General features: G+C 47.2%; 3 protein-coding genes across 5 annotated transcripts; 1 reads left to right on the top strand and 2 right to left on the bottom strand.

Moving 5' to 3' along the window:
• The first annotated feature begins 2,236 nt into the window (after positions 1-2,236).
• Positions 2,237-3,115, top strand: LOC134040561 (aquaporin-10-like). Its single transcript, XM_062486510.1, has 3 exons — positions 2,237-2,378; positions 2,559-2,776; positions 2,887-3,115. The coding sequence occupies exons 1-3, from the start codon at positions 2,238-2,240 to the stop codon at positions 3,113-3,115; spliced, it is 588 nt and encodes a 195-aa protein (XP_062342494.1). The 5' UTR covers position 2,237.
• A 389-nt stretch (positions 3,116-3,504) lies between these two features.
• On the bottom strand, positions 3,505-11,403 carry znf687b (zinc finger protein 687b). Of its 2 annotated transcripts, none has more exons than XM_062486490.1 (10): positions 11,317-11,403; positions 8,181-10,547; positions 7,729-7,988; positions 7,408-7,592; positions 7,022-7,198; positions 6,663-6,825; positions 6,205-6,546; positions 5,896-5,996; positions 5,652-5,745; positions 3,505-5,540 (listed from the first exon to the last, which is right to left on the bottom strand). In XM_062486490.1, the coding sequence occupies exons 2-10, from the start codon at positions 10,531-10,533 to the stop codon at positions 4,944-4,946; spliced, it is 4,272 nt and encodes a 1,423-aa protein (XP_062342474.1). In that variant the 5' UTR covers positions 10,534-10,547; positions 11,317-11,403; the 3' UTR covers positions 3,505-4,943. The 2 variants fall into 2 exon arrangements, with proteins under 2 accessions (XP_062342474.1, XP_062342472.1); XM_062486488.1 differs by lacking the exon at positions 11,317-11,403 and adding an exon at positions 11,052-11,240.
• Positions 11,404-11,632: 229 nt separating this feature from the next.
• LOC134040555 (26S proteasome non-ATPase regulatory subunit 4-like) lies at positions 11,633-15,115 on the bottom strand. Of its 2 annotated transcripts, none has more exons than XM_062486504.1 (10): positions 14,992-15,115; positions 14,242-14,382; positions 13,995-14,121; positions 13,797-13,883; positions 13,566-13,634; positions 13,171-13,386; positions 12,929-13,037; positions 12,679-12,810; positions 12,526-12,581; positions 11,633-12,312 (listed from the first exon to the last, which is right to left on the bottom strand). In XM_062486504.1, the coding sequence occupies exons 1-10, from the start codon at positions 15,015-15,017 to the stop codon at positions 12,142-12,144; spliced, it is 1,134 nt and encodes a 377-aa protein (XP_062342488.1). In that variant the 5' UTR covers positions 15,018-15,115; the 3' UTR covers positions 11,633-12,141. The 2 variants fall into 2 exon arrangements, with proteins under 2 accessions (XP_062342488.1, XP_062342489.1); XM_062486505.1 differs by having other exon boundaries at positions 13,995-14,109; positions 14,992-15,112.
• Positions 15,116-15,138: the final 23 nt, after the last annotated feature.

Here is a 15,138-nt window from a genome sequence, read left to right as displayed (position 1 = left end):
ACCTTCCAGACAGAAACAAATTCAAGCACCAATAGAGCACATGTTGACAGTATATCATGTACATATATTTAGATATTTAGATTATTATGTTACAATGCCAGAAGATGCAGTAACAAATAGTACTGGTTAAAAATGACTGTTCTTTCTGATTCGTTTCTTCATCCAATATTTGTGAGGTGACATGAAAGTTTCAGGAGATGTGTTTTTATGGCATCTGTCAGTAACTCACATTTGTCTTTTGTTGTTTATTAGTCATGGGGACTTTTATGGCTACCCTTGCAGCTCTACGCTTGAGTGGTAAGTCGCATTTAAAACATTTGCCTAAACAATATGGACAACAGCACAGTCAGAAAACTGGTCAAGTCAAAATGGACCTTAAAAAATAATGTGGTGACATGAGGCACAGTCCTTTGACACTGGATTTGACCAAATGTTATACTAAAATGCAGGGTTTGGGAGTAACGGATTACAAGTAATCAGATTACTGTAATCCGATTACAAAATAATTGTAACTGTAATTCTTTGTCCTCCACAATTAGCAATTATGCATTTGATTTCTCAAACAATAAATACAAGTGTGTAAATAATATTGTGCATTATATGTCAACTGCCATTATTGGACCTTCTATATCCTTTTTTTCTTTTGGTACACTACCACTGGCCAACAGTCCACTTAGAGTGTAATCCCCTTATTGACATAAATTGGGGTCACCTTTCTATTTATTCTGGAGTGCTTCTGTATGTCCTGCTGCAACTGTTTCTGGGTTGCAACAGAATTCGTTTTTTGATTTAGTCTTATTTCAGGTTATGTAAACAAACTTCCACTGGTTAAAACTAGGTTTTGAAAGTAATCCAAAAGTAATGGAAAGTAATCAGATTACATTACTGAGTCTAGGTAATCCAAAAGTTACGTTACTGATTACAATTGTGAATGGGTAACTAGTAACTGTAACAGATAATATTTAAAAAGTAACCTACCCAACCCTGCTAAAATGTTACATTATCCCAACTTGTATTTGAACAACACCAAGTGCAAATAATGACAAGATAGATCGACTGATAATATACAGAAAGACTCTTGAAGAATATGAGTTTTAGATAGTGTAGACTGTAGAGGTTGTGCAGCTTAGAGTACCTGTTCTGTTTTTGTTCTTCAGACATCAAATGTCAATTTTTTTTCACTGTGAAACATTAGATCTACTGTAAATGTAACACTAATTAACACTTTCCAGCCAGAGCTTCACATTTGGGAACAATTGTGGTTCCTGTCTCAGTCTCACATAGGCCTATCATCGCCGTCCAATCACCGATTTTATTTCTGAAAACTGCCAGACTGCCTACTCATGACAATATAAGCTAAAAGTACAATATTTGAGATAAAAGCACATCATTGAGACACATCAGTTTAGATTCATTTCAGACAGTTTTCGGCCACAACACTATCATGATGAAAGTGCAAGTCTTCTTTGTGGGCTAACGGTTGTAAACCTGTTTGGTTGTAAAACAGTTTTTTGTCCAATATCCCTTGTAGCAGGTGCAGTAGATGGTTTGGGGATCAGATGCATGATAAAAGGTTTTTCTTTGTACAGACAGGCACGCAAAGAACAACCGGTGGCTAAGGACTAAAGATACTGTACTGTAGTGATGGGTCGTTCGCGAACGATCCGGCTCTAAGAGCCGGCTCTTGAAGGTGAACGTCGGGAGCTGGCTCGCATATCTGAAGAGCCGACTCTATTTTTAATAGATTAATATAGCCTATAAAAGGGGTTAGAAGACGGGGAATCACAGGTGAGCGTGGTTGGAATTAGGGTTTAGGAAGCCTCATCGTTTTTCAACCTTAACCTAACCCGTGGGAACAGTCCTTTTTGTAAGCGTGTTTTTAACGTGTTTATAAATAAAGTGTTAAACTTAGACGTGATGGCGGACCTCATCATTTGCACCAGCGCGAGTTGGAAATGACTTCAAATTCCCTCCACCATGGCAATCCTTTCGTGGTTGGAGTGCCATTTCAGGTATACTATCAAATGTCTGGGGGTCAGATGGCTGAGCGGTTAGGGAATCGGGCTATTAATTCGATTCCTGGCCGTGCCAAATGATGTTGTGTCCTTGGGCAAGGCACTTCACCCTACTTGCCTCGGGGGAATGTCCCTGTACTTCCTGGAAGTCACTCTGGATAAGAGCATCTGCTAAATCACAAAAAAAAAAGTCTGGCTAATAACAGAGAAGCACAATCTAATATGTGTGTGTTTGTATTTAAAGACGCCATAATGTTCTTTGGTGGAGGTAAACTGACTGTGACCGGACCTACTGCTACAGCGGGCATCTTCACAACCTATCCTGCTGACTACCTCAGTCTGTGGGGTGGAGTCATAGACCAGGTCAGAAACCAGAAGTATCTACTCACACTTCTCCAGAACTTAAATCACTTATCTTCCTGGGCAAAGGTTTATTGATGACAAATCGTTTCTACCAAATAGAATCAAGGAAGAGCAAAAGGGCCTATATACTATCGACTCACCATCATGTGACTTGTGGCGTGTTTGGTCGATGCTGTTCAGGTAATTGGTACAGCTGCCCTGCTGGTGTGCGTTCTGGCTTTGGGGGACCGTAGGAATTCCCCGGCCCTTCCTGGTCTGGAGCCGGTCCTGGTGGGGGCCGTGATCCTGTGCATTGGGGTGTCCATGGGCTCCAACAGCGGCTACTCCCTGAACCCGGCCAGGGACCTGGGGCCCCGTCTCTTCACTTATATCGCTGGCTGGGCTGGAGAGGTGTTCAGGTCAGACAAACACTCACAGACTCCCCCCTCTCTCTTTCTCCTTTCCTCTCAAAGGGTTATGGTAGACACTGACTCACTCTACTCTAATGCTCCCTGTTTGTCCCTCCCAGTGCCGGAGATGGGTGGTGGTGGGTGCCGCTGGTGGCCACTAATATCGGTGCCCTGGTGGGTACACTCATCTACGTGCTCATGATCGAGGTCCACCATCTAGAGCCGGGGCCCTCTTCCGAACCTCCTGGCCTTGATATGAACGCTGAGGGCAAGCACGTTGTGAAGTTGGAGGGAGAACCAGACCTAATTTACTACCCAAAGGAGTTGCAGTGTGGGACAGCAATGTAAAGGAAAAAAGCATTGGTATCAGTCGTACCCATACATGTTGTGGCTTCCCATTCATAGACCTTGTAGGGAATAAGACTAATTATGTCTGGCTAATAACAGTGACATACATGCTCTTATGGTTCTTCCCTTTGGCACTTATTTTGGTTGTTCACAATATGTGCTTCATGTTTTGGCTACCCGCAATGTTTTTGGGGGTATTATCTTGTTGTTGTTATTATCAGTGACCTATGCACTTTGTAAAGCTCTCTCTTGGAAGTCGCTTTGGATAAAGCGTCTGCTAAATGAATAAATGTAAATGTAATTACAAAAGCACTTAAATAGGTGTAAATAGTGTGACAAATTACTAGTCTACCGTTTATTTCTATAAATTATTACTGAAATAACCCATGTTCACTTTCAGACATTTATTTTAAAACGACACAAAAAGTGTATGGCATTTTCATCAAGCAGACCACAACCATAGAAAATTAAAAGGACAAACATGGATTCACTATTTTGCTATATAAATATGATATTAGGTGATAAAAAAAACGAACAGAACAACATCCATACAAACAGGCCTCCTTCACAAGACCATAAAGGTCGTAATGAAACAAATCGAAAATGAAACTGGAGGACAGCAAGCACTGATTCTGTATACGGTATTACAAAAAGAATCATATCAAAGAGATATATGTCTGTTTTCATACACATTATTGAAAGACACTATGCCAGTGTTCTCACGCTCCCTTCGGCCATTCATTATAATGTAGTACTCTCCTGTTTTTCTTCAGATTGGTTGGTGGTGGCGGGGAGTGTGTGTGTGTGTGTGTGGGGGGGGGGGGGGGCAGAAACCAAACAGTACATGTACAAATACTATACGTATTCACATTTTCATAACAAGTAACAAAACTCAAAAGCTTTTCTTTTTGTGTACTGTATATGTATTTACATCACAACGTACAGGTTGTGCACTAATGGCAAGACTCCGTATTTCTCTTGTTCTAGCTTCACTGTAGACAACACCACCACTCACACCACACGGGCTACAACAACTGTGTGTAACCTCCACTCCTACCGAAAAGTTCAAACAACAGAGATGGAACCGCTTTTAACCAGGCGATAGCGCTTCATCTTAAGATGAGACTGGCAGCAAAAGAAAGCACAAATACCAACAACAACGTGTTTCATATAAATAAATATTACAAAGTCAATATTCATTAAAATCAGTGTTTAAAATTCTCCTCGTACTCCATTTTTTGCTTCTGGTGCCTCTAAGCTTTATCTGACACTGATTTGAGAATGGAACAGTTTTTCACTGCCTTTTTATTACAAAAATGGCCGACAGCTTAGGGACCAGCGAGAGTGCTTCTTTATACAGTGGCTCTGAGAGGATGGCAGGGTGAAGAGTTATAGCAATACTGTACGCCTTCAGGACGCAACTGTTCAGCCGACGAATCCGTATGAAAAAGGTATGGACGATGCTGCGTACAAAAATGTTGGTGAATGTAATACAGAGAACGGTACGAAATGTAGAAAAGAAGTTAGCTTCATGTGGAAAGAAACAAATGTGCAGACAAAGCAAATGAGCAGTGTGGTGGTGAAAGATGACGAGACGGGACCCACAGCGCGATTGGGCGTCAACGCCTCACTTCCTGGTCATGTGGTCAGACGGCGCAGTTCCCTCAGAGGCCAGTCTTGTTACGTTTAGTTATACGATCCGTATAATGATCGACATGCAGTCAGATTCACAGAGTGTTAAATATAAAAACATGGAGCTTACAGGTGGCTCCAGACAGCACGGGGGGGGGGGGGATCCAGACAGTTTGGTTCTTGTCAGTCACTCCCCCTACTGGGGCTTGTCAGTCTTGTGGGAGGTGATGAAAGCCATGCCGTGGGTCCTAAAGTGTGTGTTGAGGTCCGAGGCCTTGTCGAAGCGCCTGCCACAGACCTTGCAGCTCATGCTGCCCTCCCCGTCCTCGCCCTGCTGGGAGGAGGGGGAGGAGGGCGAGCCCTGAGGGGAGCCCAGGGTGCGGGCGGCGCCGCGCTCAGCGTCGCCCAGGGGGTCCCGTACACGGTGCGTGATGAAGCGGTGGCGCCCGAGGGATCCCGCCGAGGCGAAGCACACCCCGCACTGCAGGCACTGGTAGGAGGCGGCGTCGGCGCGGTGCTGGGGGATGTGCTGCTGGAACTCGGCGCCGTCCTCCGTGGTGAAACCGCACGGCACACAGCGGAACACGCTGTCGTCCTCCTCGGGGTCTGGAGCTGCCGTCGCCACCGAGCCCCGCGTCCTCTTGGCCGGGCCCTCCTCGCCAGCGTCTTCCGGGGCCTCGCGGCCTTCGTCCTCCCCACTGGGCCTCACGCCCGGGGGGCCGCCCTCGCCATCCAGTTCCGAGGAGCTACCGGGCCCTTCTCCTGGGGCAGAACGTTTTCTGGTCTGTGGGCCCTGGAGATGGGGGATGATCAATACATAGTTTAATAAGCGTGATCGTTGAATGCCAGTAAGTGGACATTAGAGCTGTTCCTGCTTGAGACTAACACTAAACTAGAGGCTGACCTGTCCATCTGCTGCTCGGACCCCGTGGTGGACCCGGATATGCTTGTCCAGTAGGAACCGACTGCTAAAGGTCCGCTTTCCCTCAGTGCAATATCTGAAAACACACACACACATATATAAATACACGTGTAATAGTTGTACTTCCTACAGCTTCAAATATACGTAAAGAAAACAAAAATACATATACATAAATATATATATAAAATAGATAAATAAATGAAATGTTTTAGGGCAATTGACTCACTGGCAGTGGAAGACTCTCTTGTTGCCCTCGTGAATCACACGTATGTGTCTCCTTAGGCTGGACGAGGTGCTGAACGAGCCTTCGCATATATGACATGGGAACTGCAAACACACAAAAAAACAAGAATGAACGAATGCATACATTATGAGACATCTTATGGAAGTGTGTGGATCAGTGCCTGTGAGTGTGGTGTGTGAGTGTTCCAGCTACCTGTGTGTGTGGTGTGTGAGTGTGTGTGTGTGTGATGTGTGTGTGTGTGTGTGATGTGTGTGTGTGTGTGACGTGTGTGTGTGGGAGTGTTCCAGCTACCTTGCCGTGCTCTGTCTTGATGTGGCTGATGTATTCCTCCCTGTCAGCGAAGCTCTTCTGACACTGCTGGCAGTTCCTCTCTCCTACATGGCTGCCCACATCCATGGTGCTGGACTGACTCCCAGGAGCCTCGTAGTCCTCATCCGCGTCGTCATCCCCTTCCTCCTCCTCTTCTTCCTCCTCCTCCTCCTCCTGGTCCCGGCCCCAGTCCTCTCCGTCCGAGTTGTCCGTTTTTGCAGTAGGCTTCGATTTGGGGAGGGAGGGGGTCAGGGTGTTGGTGGAGGGCGTGGCAGCGGCATCTGACTGGCCTTCCTGTTTGACTGACAGGCCTCTGTGGGCAGTCTGGCCAGTCATAACATCGAAACCGGAAGGAGAATGACAAACACACAAGGAACTTAGAAAAACAAAAAAACATTACTGTTATAGAACCACATTCACCGTTAACATAAAAAACAAACCTTAATGTGCTCCATCATGGAACCCTTCTGGGCGTAGAGTTTGGTGCAGTCAGGGCACTTAAACACATGGACTTTCTGCTTGGCCAGGTGAGTATCAAAGTGCATGTACAGCAAGGGCTTCTGAGTAAAGACTGTGTCACACATCACACACTTGTAGATCATTCTGCAAAGACAAGGAATAGAAAACAATGATTAAAAAAAAGCTAAATATATAAATTGAAAAAACATCAGTAAAATAAATGTCCATGCTCTTCTTGAAAACAAATTCATAAATGTATTAAACCATGACTATATCCAAATTCAAATCTTCGAAAAGGACTAAAGGATGTTTTCATAGGCTAGGTTCTTGGACACATTACTTGGCTTGTCCCCCTGTCAGGGTTGGGTGCTGGGTGCTGATATGGCCCTGGGCGCTGGGGGCCGACTTAAAAGCCATGGGGCAGCTGGGGCACTTGTGGAAGACCTCGCAGTGGGCCGTCTGGATGTGGGACTTGATGGAGTTCAGGCCCCCAAACACCACCTGACAGCTGGAGCACCTGCACACAGGAACCACACAACGGATGATCACACACCACAGATCATCAAACATAGTGTATTTTACACCGGGATAGTGACGTGTGTGTGAAGTTATTTTAAGGTGGGTTTTGAAGACTGACTGTAGAATATTACTGATGGGGTTTTGTCATTGTGATGTTCCATTGCGAGGCATGGGTCTGGTCTGGTGTGTGCGCGCGCCGCTCTGTACCTGTAGCCGATGCGTCTGGCGAAGTGCAGACAGGCTTCCTGTAGGTGAGTCTGGAAGCTGGCCTGCCTGGCGATGCCTCCACACTCCGGGCAGACATGGGGAGCGCGGTGCTTGTGGATCCTCTGGTGGGCTGACACACTGCAGGAGTTGGGCAGCATCATCGGGGGGGAACACAGGGTGCAGGTCTGGGATGGAGGAGGGGGGAACAGTCGTAAGGTAGAGCTCTCCAGCGTTAGGTGTGGATTTATGATGCTGTAGCAATTCCATCTGAAGCCAGTAGATCCCTCCAATATCACAAGCAGGTCTATCATCGTGACTCACCGAGTTGGGCGTGGCCCTGATCTGCTGGAAGTGGGCGACGAGCTCGGCCTTCCCGGAGAACTGGGTCTGGCATTCGGGGCATTTGAAGTTCTGGTACTGCAGCACCTCCCCCTTCTTGCAGGGCAGGGGCATCAGGGCCTGGGGGCTCTGGGGCGCCCGGCGCATGGGCCTGGGCTGGGTGGAGGCCGGGGAGGGGGCATCCTTCATCGGGCTGCAGCCCGCCGACGCGGCAGTGCCAGCAGAGGCGGAGGGCGACGGGACTGGAGGAGAGGGGATTGAAGAGGAGAGCATGCCTGGTCAAACAAGGAGATGGAGAGTGGAGAAGATGGGTCAATGGAGCTAATTCCTAGGTGAATAATGTGGTCTTTGTATATTTTTGCACACATTCCTAACATGAATACATACAACGTGGCGAAAGACAAAACCCGACACTTCCTGCAAACCACGCTCACCGATGGGTGTCATGTCCTGCTGACCAATCATCTGCTCCACAGTGACGGGCCTCATGACCAGGTGAGAGCACTGCATGACCAGGCCTCTCTCCTTGTGTTCGCGGGCGTGCAGCAGTAGGCTACACTTGTTGAAGAAGGCCAGCCTCTTGGCGCAATGGTTGCACGTCACCTCAATCCTCAGCGAGCGCCGATCGTAGTGGCGGGCAAGGCTACGCTCCAGGGCGAAGGCATCACCACACTCCAGGCAGCGGTACCCGGTGGCGGGCAGCGGGAGCCCCCACTCTGGGGGCGGAAGAGCCGAGAGGTCGGGCTTGTAGCTGGGCAGCAGGTTCTTGCTGTTGAGGATCTTGTTGAAAGCCTCTACCAAACTGGACTGGCTGCGGGAGATGACAGCACCTGTGCTGTTGACGATGGAGGCCGGCTTGCTGGGCTGGTGCGTTCCGGCTAGGACATTGGCACCGGCTCCGTTAGCAGTCTTGGCGCCAGTTGGACGGACACTGATCCCACCGCCGCCGACAGAGAACTTAGGAGAGCAGGCTACAGATGGCGTGGCGGGCAGGGCAGCCGATTTAGTGATGCTGACCGCCGTGGCAGAGACCTTTGCCTTGTCTGAAGCGGCGGCCATCTTGTTCTGAACCTTGGTCGCAGCTGCTAGCATGACACTGCTGGCAGCGAGAGTGGACACTGGCAGAGCGTTAAGAGCTTTCACTTTCTGTTGCTGAGGTGTTTCCGTGCGACCGGCCGAAGCCTCCACTTTGCGGGCCTTGTTGGCTGGGACCTTACGTCCACCTTGTTGGGCCTTGCTGGGGTCCAGACTCTTGCCTGCTGCAGCACCACCCTTTGGGGCCACCCTGGTAACAGTTCTGGTGATCCCCCCAGTGGAGGTTTTGATGGTCTTTATCCGCACTTTGAGGGGCCGGGACGGAGCACCTGGTGCTGCAGGGGTTGGGGCACTCCCCTCAGTGGAAAGGGGTTTAGGTTTGCCGTCATCCACCTCCATCTTTTCGTCTTCTTTTCTAGCACCTTCAGATTTCCCCGTGTCTGCCTTGTTCTCAACCACCTTTTCCACTCCATTCCCAACCTCCATCTCTTCTTCTTCCTCCTTGGGTTCTCTTAGGTCTGAAGGCGGTGGTGTGGAGGCCACGGCAGGGCTGGAGCATCTCTTGGACATCCCTGGTGCAGTTGATTTGGGCATCTCGGGCTCTGGACTCTCGGGCGAATCCCTCTCTTCAATTACATGTTCTGGGTGTCTGTCTTCCTGGGGGGGACTCTTGGTGGAACCAGGCTGTGGGGTGGAGGTCAAGCTGGCCCCAGAAGGTGTGTCCCCGGGCTTGGGGTGAGCTGACATGGAGACTGAGGGCTGGGTCGATACTGGGTCTGAGCTGGAGGCAGGGGACCTGAACCGTCGGGTCAGTTTGGGAGGGGTGCAGGTGGGAGAGGCAGGGCCCTCTTGGATCACCAGCGGGCCTCCAAGGTCTGGGTCCGAGTCATCCTCCTCTTCAGAGTCCCGGGGGCGGAATCCTGCAGGTGTGGCTTTGGGAGTGCCGTTCAATGCCGTGAGAGAGGAGAGTGCAGAGGGAGGAGGTGGGAGTAGAGGTTTGGAAGGAGGGAAGAAAGGAGACGACAGTCCTCCCGGGATGAGAGGAGAAGACACAACAGTTGAAGAGGAAGATAAAGAGGCTTTGACCTCTTCGACCATATCTTGGCCTGCATCTTGATGGCTGTGTTGTTGCTGATGCTGCTGCTGGAGGAGCTGCATCTTCCTTGCTCTACCTACAGGGTCTCCGGACCCCTGTGCTATTAGAGGCTTCAGTCTGTTAAAAATGCTGCCGCCCTGTTTAGCGGATTTCGTTGACCCAGCACTGACTCCTCCGCCCTCTGAAGCCGTCTTTGAAGTGTTCACGGACCATGGCTCTCCGTTGGATTGGGACTGGGATAGAGGCATGGATGCAGAGACCCCAGATGCGCCAAACCCATTGTGATTTAGTGATTCTGATTCAGCCATGCCTGAGGCACAGGCACCCAGCCTAGGACCCACTGCCACTCCGGAAGATCCATCAATCGGGTCCTGGTCTGTGTCTCCATCTCCACCATCAAGGGTCTCAGGACGAACTCTGTTTTTCACAATAACGCTGACAATGGATGTGTCTGTCTGAGGGTCTGGGGGGCTGGGTGGTCTCAGGGAAGGTCCAACACCCACCCCACCATCTGGCTTGCCCAGAGAAGCTCCCCCTGGCCCATGTGGCCCTTCGGCATCATCAGGAGCGGACTGGATGGCCTCTTTAGCATCAATGTCTGGGATGTCAAACGCTGCCAACAGGTCATCAAAATCTGGGGTCTTCATGTCCCCCATAACGGGACTGAATCCTGCAAAATAGGGGGCAGAAAATATATAATTTGTATATATTGCATTGTTTATCAATGCACAAGTATCATGCACCTAACCTTATAAAAAAGCTAAAGTAAGCAGATGAAACACACGAAAAAAAATCCTAACCGTTGGGTTAGTTTACGATTTCAGGGTATTACACTTGCAGTAAACAGCTCAATGTTATTCTTTACATGACGCGGACCTGCATGCAATTTAGGACACTGACAGCTAGCAAACGATTAGCTAGCTAGCCAGCTCCTGCTCAGACTGCCGTCTTGGCAACCATTTATGCCAACAACTAGCTAACGTTCGCTAGACGGAGGTTAGCGTAGTAGCGTCTGCTAGGCTAGCTAGTTAGCCACCTCTTGTTCAGATTGCTAACTACTTGCTAGCAAATAGATTGCGCACTAGTAGTTAATACAATACAACTTGCATGATTTTAGAAAACGTAAATCGAACTGCAACGATTATTTGGAAATGCATACTTAAACAGCACTGACGTCTCAATGCTGCGAGTTTATTAAGCTTTCCCCTCCATCATCATCACATTGAGCCAGACACACAGGCTAGCTGGCCGCTCAGCCAAGCCAAGCAAGCGAGGGGTCATTTAACGGAGGCCATAATTGCTTGCACTCAAAACGATGTACTTATAAATAATTTTTCAATATTGGCAATGCAATAATAGTTTGGGCCATGTTATTGCATAGGACTATGGATGGGGTCAAGGTTAGTCGTTTTTTTATCCCCTATATTTTGATTGTTTACCTGGATCCGAGATTCCCGACTATCCTCCTTGCTTCAACAGAAAAACCTTGACTTCCCGTCACATGATGAAAATAGGTCCTATCACATTATTGAATCAAAAGGAATTTTATTGTACGTGCAACCGCAAAGCATGCAATCGCCTATTCATAAAAATGATCAATTTCTCAGTTTAAATTTCTCAGTTTGTACGTCTAATGTCATTCTTCATTCGACATCCTTTTGTGATAATAAAATGGTCCCCTCTGCAGAAATATTCCACACTCTCTATATAACATCAGACGGGCTGAAGGTGACAGAGCCATGTATGAAACACACATGCCAGAAACCAATATTTTTATTGCAATAGAAAAACAACCATGTAAATAGGAGGACTTTTAGATTTACAATCTTGGACACCTGTCATCATGTACCCAGTTCACAAGATTACTCTGTCAATGGTTAAATATAAACATGGGATGATATAGGGGAAAAATAGACTAGAACTCCATCTTGGTGCTTTATTACAAAAATTATGCTACGGAAATCCATGACATCAAGCCAGTGTTACCCCTGTCTCACATTGCTGTCTTGAATCAGTCCATGGACTTAATACCAACAGATCAAATCAATCAATCAACAAACAGAGGCAGTTGATAAAGAAAAAATTACAATGGTCTGTTTAGGAAATTCTGTTTATGGTTTTCATGTCATGCAGGGGTGTGTGGCAAATCAGAAGTCCCATCTATTTGTATATACATTTTCAGAGTTTCAGTCTATGGCTGTCTACTATATGCACACCAGTCTATTATTTATATTGTTTCCATAGGTATCTATCTGGCCCCTGCTTTATTTCTTTTTCTCTTCATCCTTCTTGCTGTCTGACTTGTTACCAGTCTGGGAAGCCAGAGAGCCCATGGCATTGCGGATGGCCTCATTGTTGGGGTCGACCCCCGGCAGGTTCTCCAGCACGCTCTGGAGGAACTCTGGATCCTGCATGACATCATAGTCATCCTCCTCCTGATGAAGGGCAACAGGGTCATGAGTGGAGGGCTAAATGACTACATTTAAATGGAGAGTTGCAGGATATAACAGATGGTACCCAGTAGTACACAGTGGTAGTATTAGCAGTGAGACAGGAGTCAATCCCACTTTTGAGCTAGAGTCCAGCTCACAGTATTGGCTCCAATATGTAATGTATTCTGTCATGAATGATCAATTGAATTAACATACTTTAGCTGACTCTGCAGTGTCCATGGAGGCTCCTGTTTCCATAGCATCTTCATACTCTGATAACAAGGTATGGGAAAGGGGAAGCATTTGAGACAAAAACATTTAACTCTAATGTGTTGGAATGAGTGTGGGTGATGATAAAATGAATCTCACCTCCTCCAGCCAAGGACATCTGCATGGCATAGGCTATCTGCTCGTCCTCAGTCATGCTGCTGAAGTCAGGCAGTGCTGCCGGTCCCGTCTCCGGCTGAGACACTGACATCTTCAGCAAAGCCTCCTCAGATTCTTACACATAACAAACCGATGTTAGTGATCACTGTGATCACAATTCTCTCATTCTAAACCGTACACCCTTTGCAAATACAGATTTTTACAGTAAACAGTAAAATGCCATTCTTATTACCATCTTGAGTGGGAGTGGGTATGCCAGCCTCGGTGGCAGAGGCAGCAGTCACCCTTCTAGCCTCCTCCTCTTGCCTCTGTCTCTGCTCCTCCATGGACACACGCAGGGCCTGAAAGATGGAAGGCAAGGCGACAAGCGAAGATAAGTACTGCTTGAATTCATCTGGGCGTAAGACATGTGGCTCCACCACAGGACTGGTATCTAATTAAGTCAGAGGAACTGTCTGTCAAGAGCCTAGTTACCAGTGCGAGCTCTGGGTCTGCGCTGGGGTCTACACCAAACTCAAAATCGCTAGCACCCAGGCCCATCATGGAGCCACCCTCTCCGGCCAGAATGGGGGAGGAGAGCAGGGCATCAGCCAGGCTGGGCCCTGGGGGAACAGTCACCAGGTGGGAGCCAGTCCCCTCATTCCCATTCAGCGTTTTGATGAAGGCAGTCAGCTTTTCTGTGTTTAGCTCCTATCAAGAGAATGGGATGAGTTAGGAATATATTATTATAGGAAGGGGAGAAAAATAAAGATGAGGGAGTTCAATCTCTTTGCAATTAAAATGGTTTCCATGATTATTATTTTGAACTCCACTTAATTGAATTCCCAAACATTTCCATAATGAAAAATGCTAGCAAAAAAAACCCTCACCTCTTCTCCAAAATTGATGATGTCCACATTCACCTTCTCCTTTTTCAAACGCTTGGCCAATTTAACAAGCTGTGTGGGCGTCAGATTGGGATGAGAAAAATAGAGTGAGAGAGCAGTAACCATGGTGATGAACCACATGTATATTGCTGAAAACACTCTCTACCTTGGACAGAACTGGCTTGGGCCAGTATGAAATGTACAAAGCATCAATTGTTCAAATATACAACATACATCCTTTTCACTGTCTTCAACGGGGCTTCCCACAAACGCGATGATCCTCATCTTGTGGTTCTTCCCCTGTCTGTGCTTAAGAGCAAGCTACACAAACACAGCATTAACAGACATTCATGGACATCCACATTTCACACATTTCTGTCATCTTGAAAACACTAAGAGGATGTTGCTGTCTGAAAGGCTATGGGAACTCACATGGGCCACTCTGATGCCAGTGCAGAAGCAGATCTGACCACGGGGCTGGACAGCATGCAGCTTGGACAGGATGCGGCCTGCATCCGGCGTCAGTGTGGAAAGAACCTCACAGTTACTGCATTCAAGCATAAAAAGTCAAACACACCAGCGTTAAAAAATGGACTGTCTCTCTGACATTATTGCCAGCATCTAGACCATAACTCAACTCAAAGTGCCTTGGCTCTAACTAAGGCGACCACAAGCTTACTTGGCCATTGTGATAAGGCCAACGGTGTTCTCGGGGTTGCTGCGCGTTTTGGAGTGGCAGACAATGTTGACAGCATCTTGCTGTGCCTGAAGTCTGGTGGGTAGAAAGTCTCCATTTCGCATGTACTCACTATTGTCCACGCTGAGCAAATGACAAGATTACAAAGTTTCAGTCAATAGATACATTGCCAACAGTACTGATGACTTGCAGAATATAACACTCATTACCAACCATTGTGCTATTGGCGTACCCTTGTGAACAGCAAATAAGATTAATTCAAATGTAGCTGTCTTTATACAGTGTGTGTAGCTATACACGCCAACAACGTTCTCATCATGGCGACTCGAGCTGAGGACTGCTACTGTACTGTAGTACTACGAAGCTAGCAATAGTCCCCAACCCGTGAGCTTGCAAACTATTTAGGGTGAATACCCTGAATGAAATGAAAATATGTTATGAAACTAACAAGCAATCACACTAGTTAAGTTGTCTTAAAGTTTAGACAAATGTTGTCCTGTTAACTGTGACAACGACGACGATAATGACTCAGCCAGCGGTTGCTATCTTGCTAGCTACTAGCTTGTGCTGGTGAATGTTCTCTACCCCTTGATATATCTCCCCCACACGCCTATTAGCTTGATTTAAACTCTAGGAACAAGATTACAACATCAATGAAAGTTGAATGTCTTTAAATATGCGTGAAATAATGTACGAAGATACACAAAAAAATGTATTGTCCGTCTCTCTTACCACACCATGGTACTTTCTAGCCCCATTTTGAAAACTTTCTGTTATCTATGACGAAATTAATAACAACGCATTCAATTGGTCGAGAGGTTGTTATCTGAGCATCAAGCGCTTGCATTGAGCGATTTACAGCCAAAAAAAATAGTTTTT

The sequence above is a fragment of the Osmerus eperlanus genome, chromosome 20 (assembly GCF_963692335.1).
Source record: "Osmerus eperlanus chromosome 20, fOsmEpe2.1, whole genome shotgun sequence".
NCBI classification, from domain to species: domain Eukaryota; kingdom Metazoa; phylum Chordata; class Actinopteri; order Osmeriformes; family Osmeridae; genus Osmerus; species Osmerus eperlanus.
Note: the sequence above shows the minus strand (reverse complement) of the source record. Positions and strands in the feature narration are given on the sequence as shown.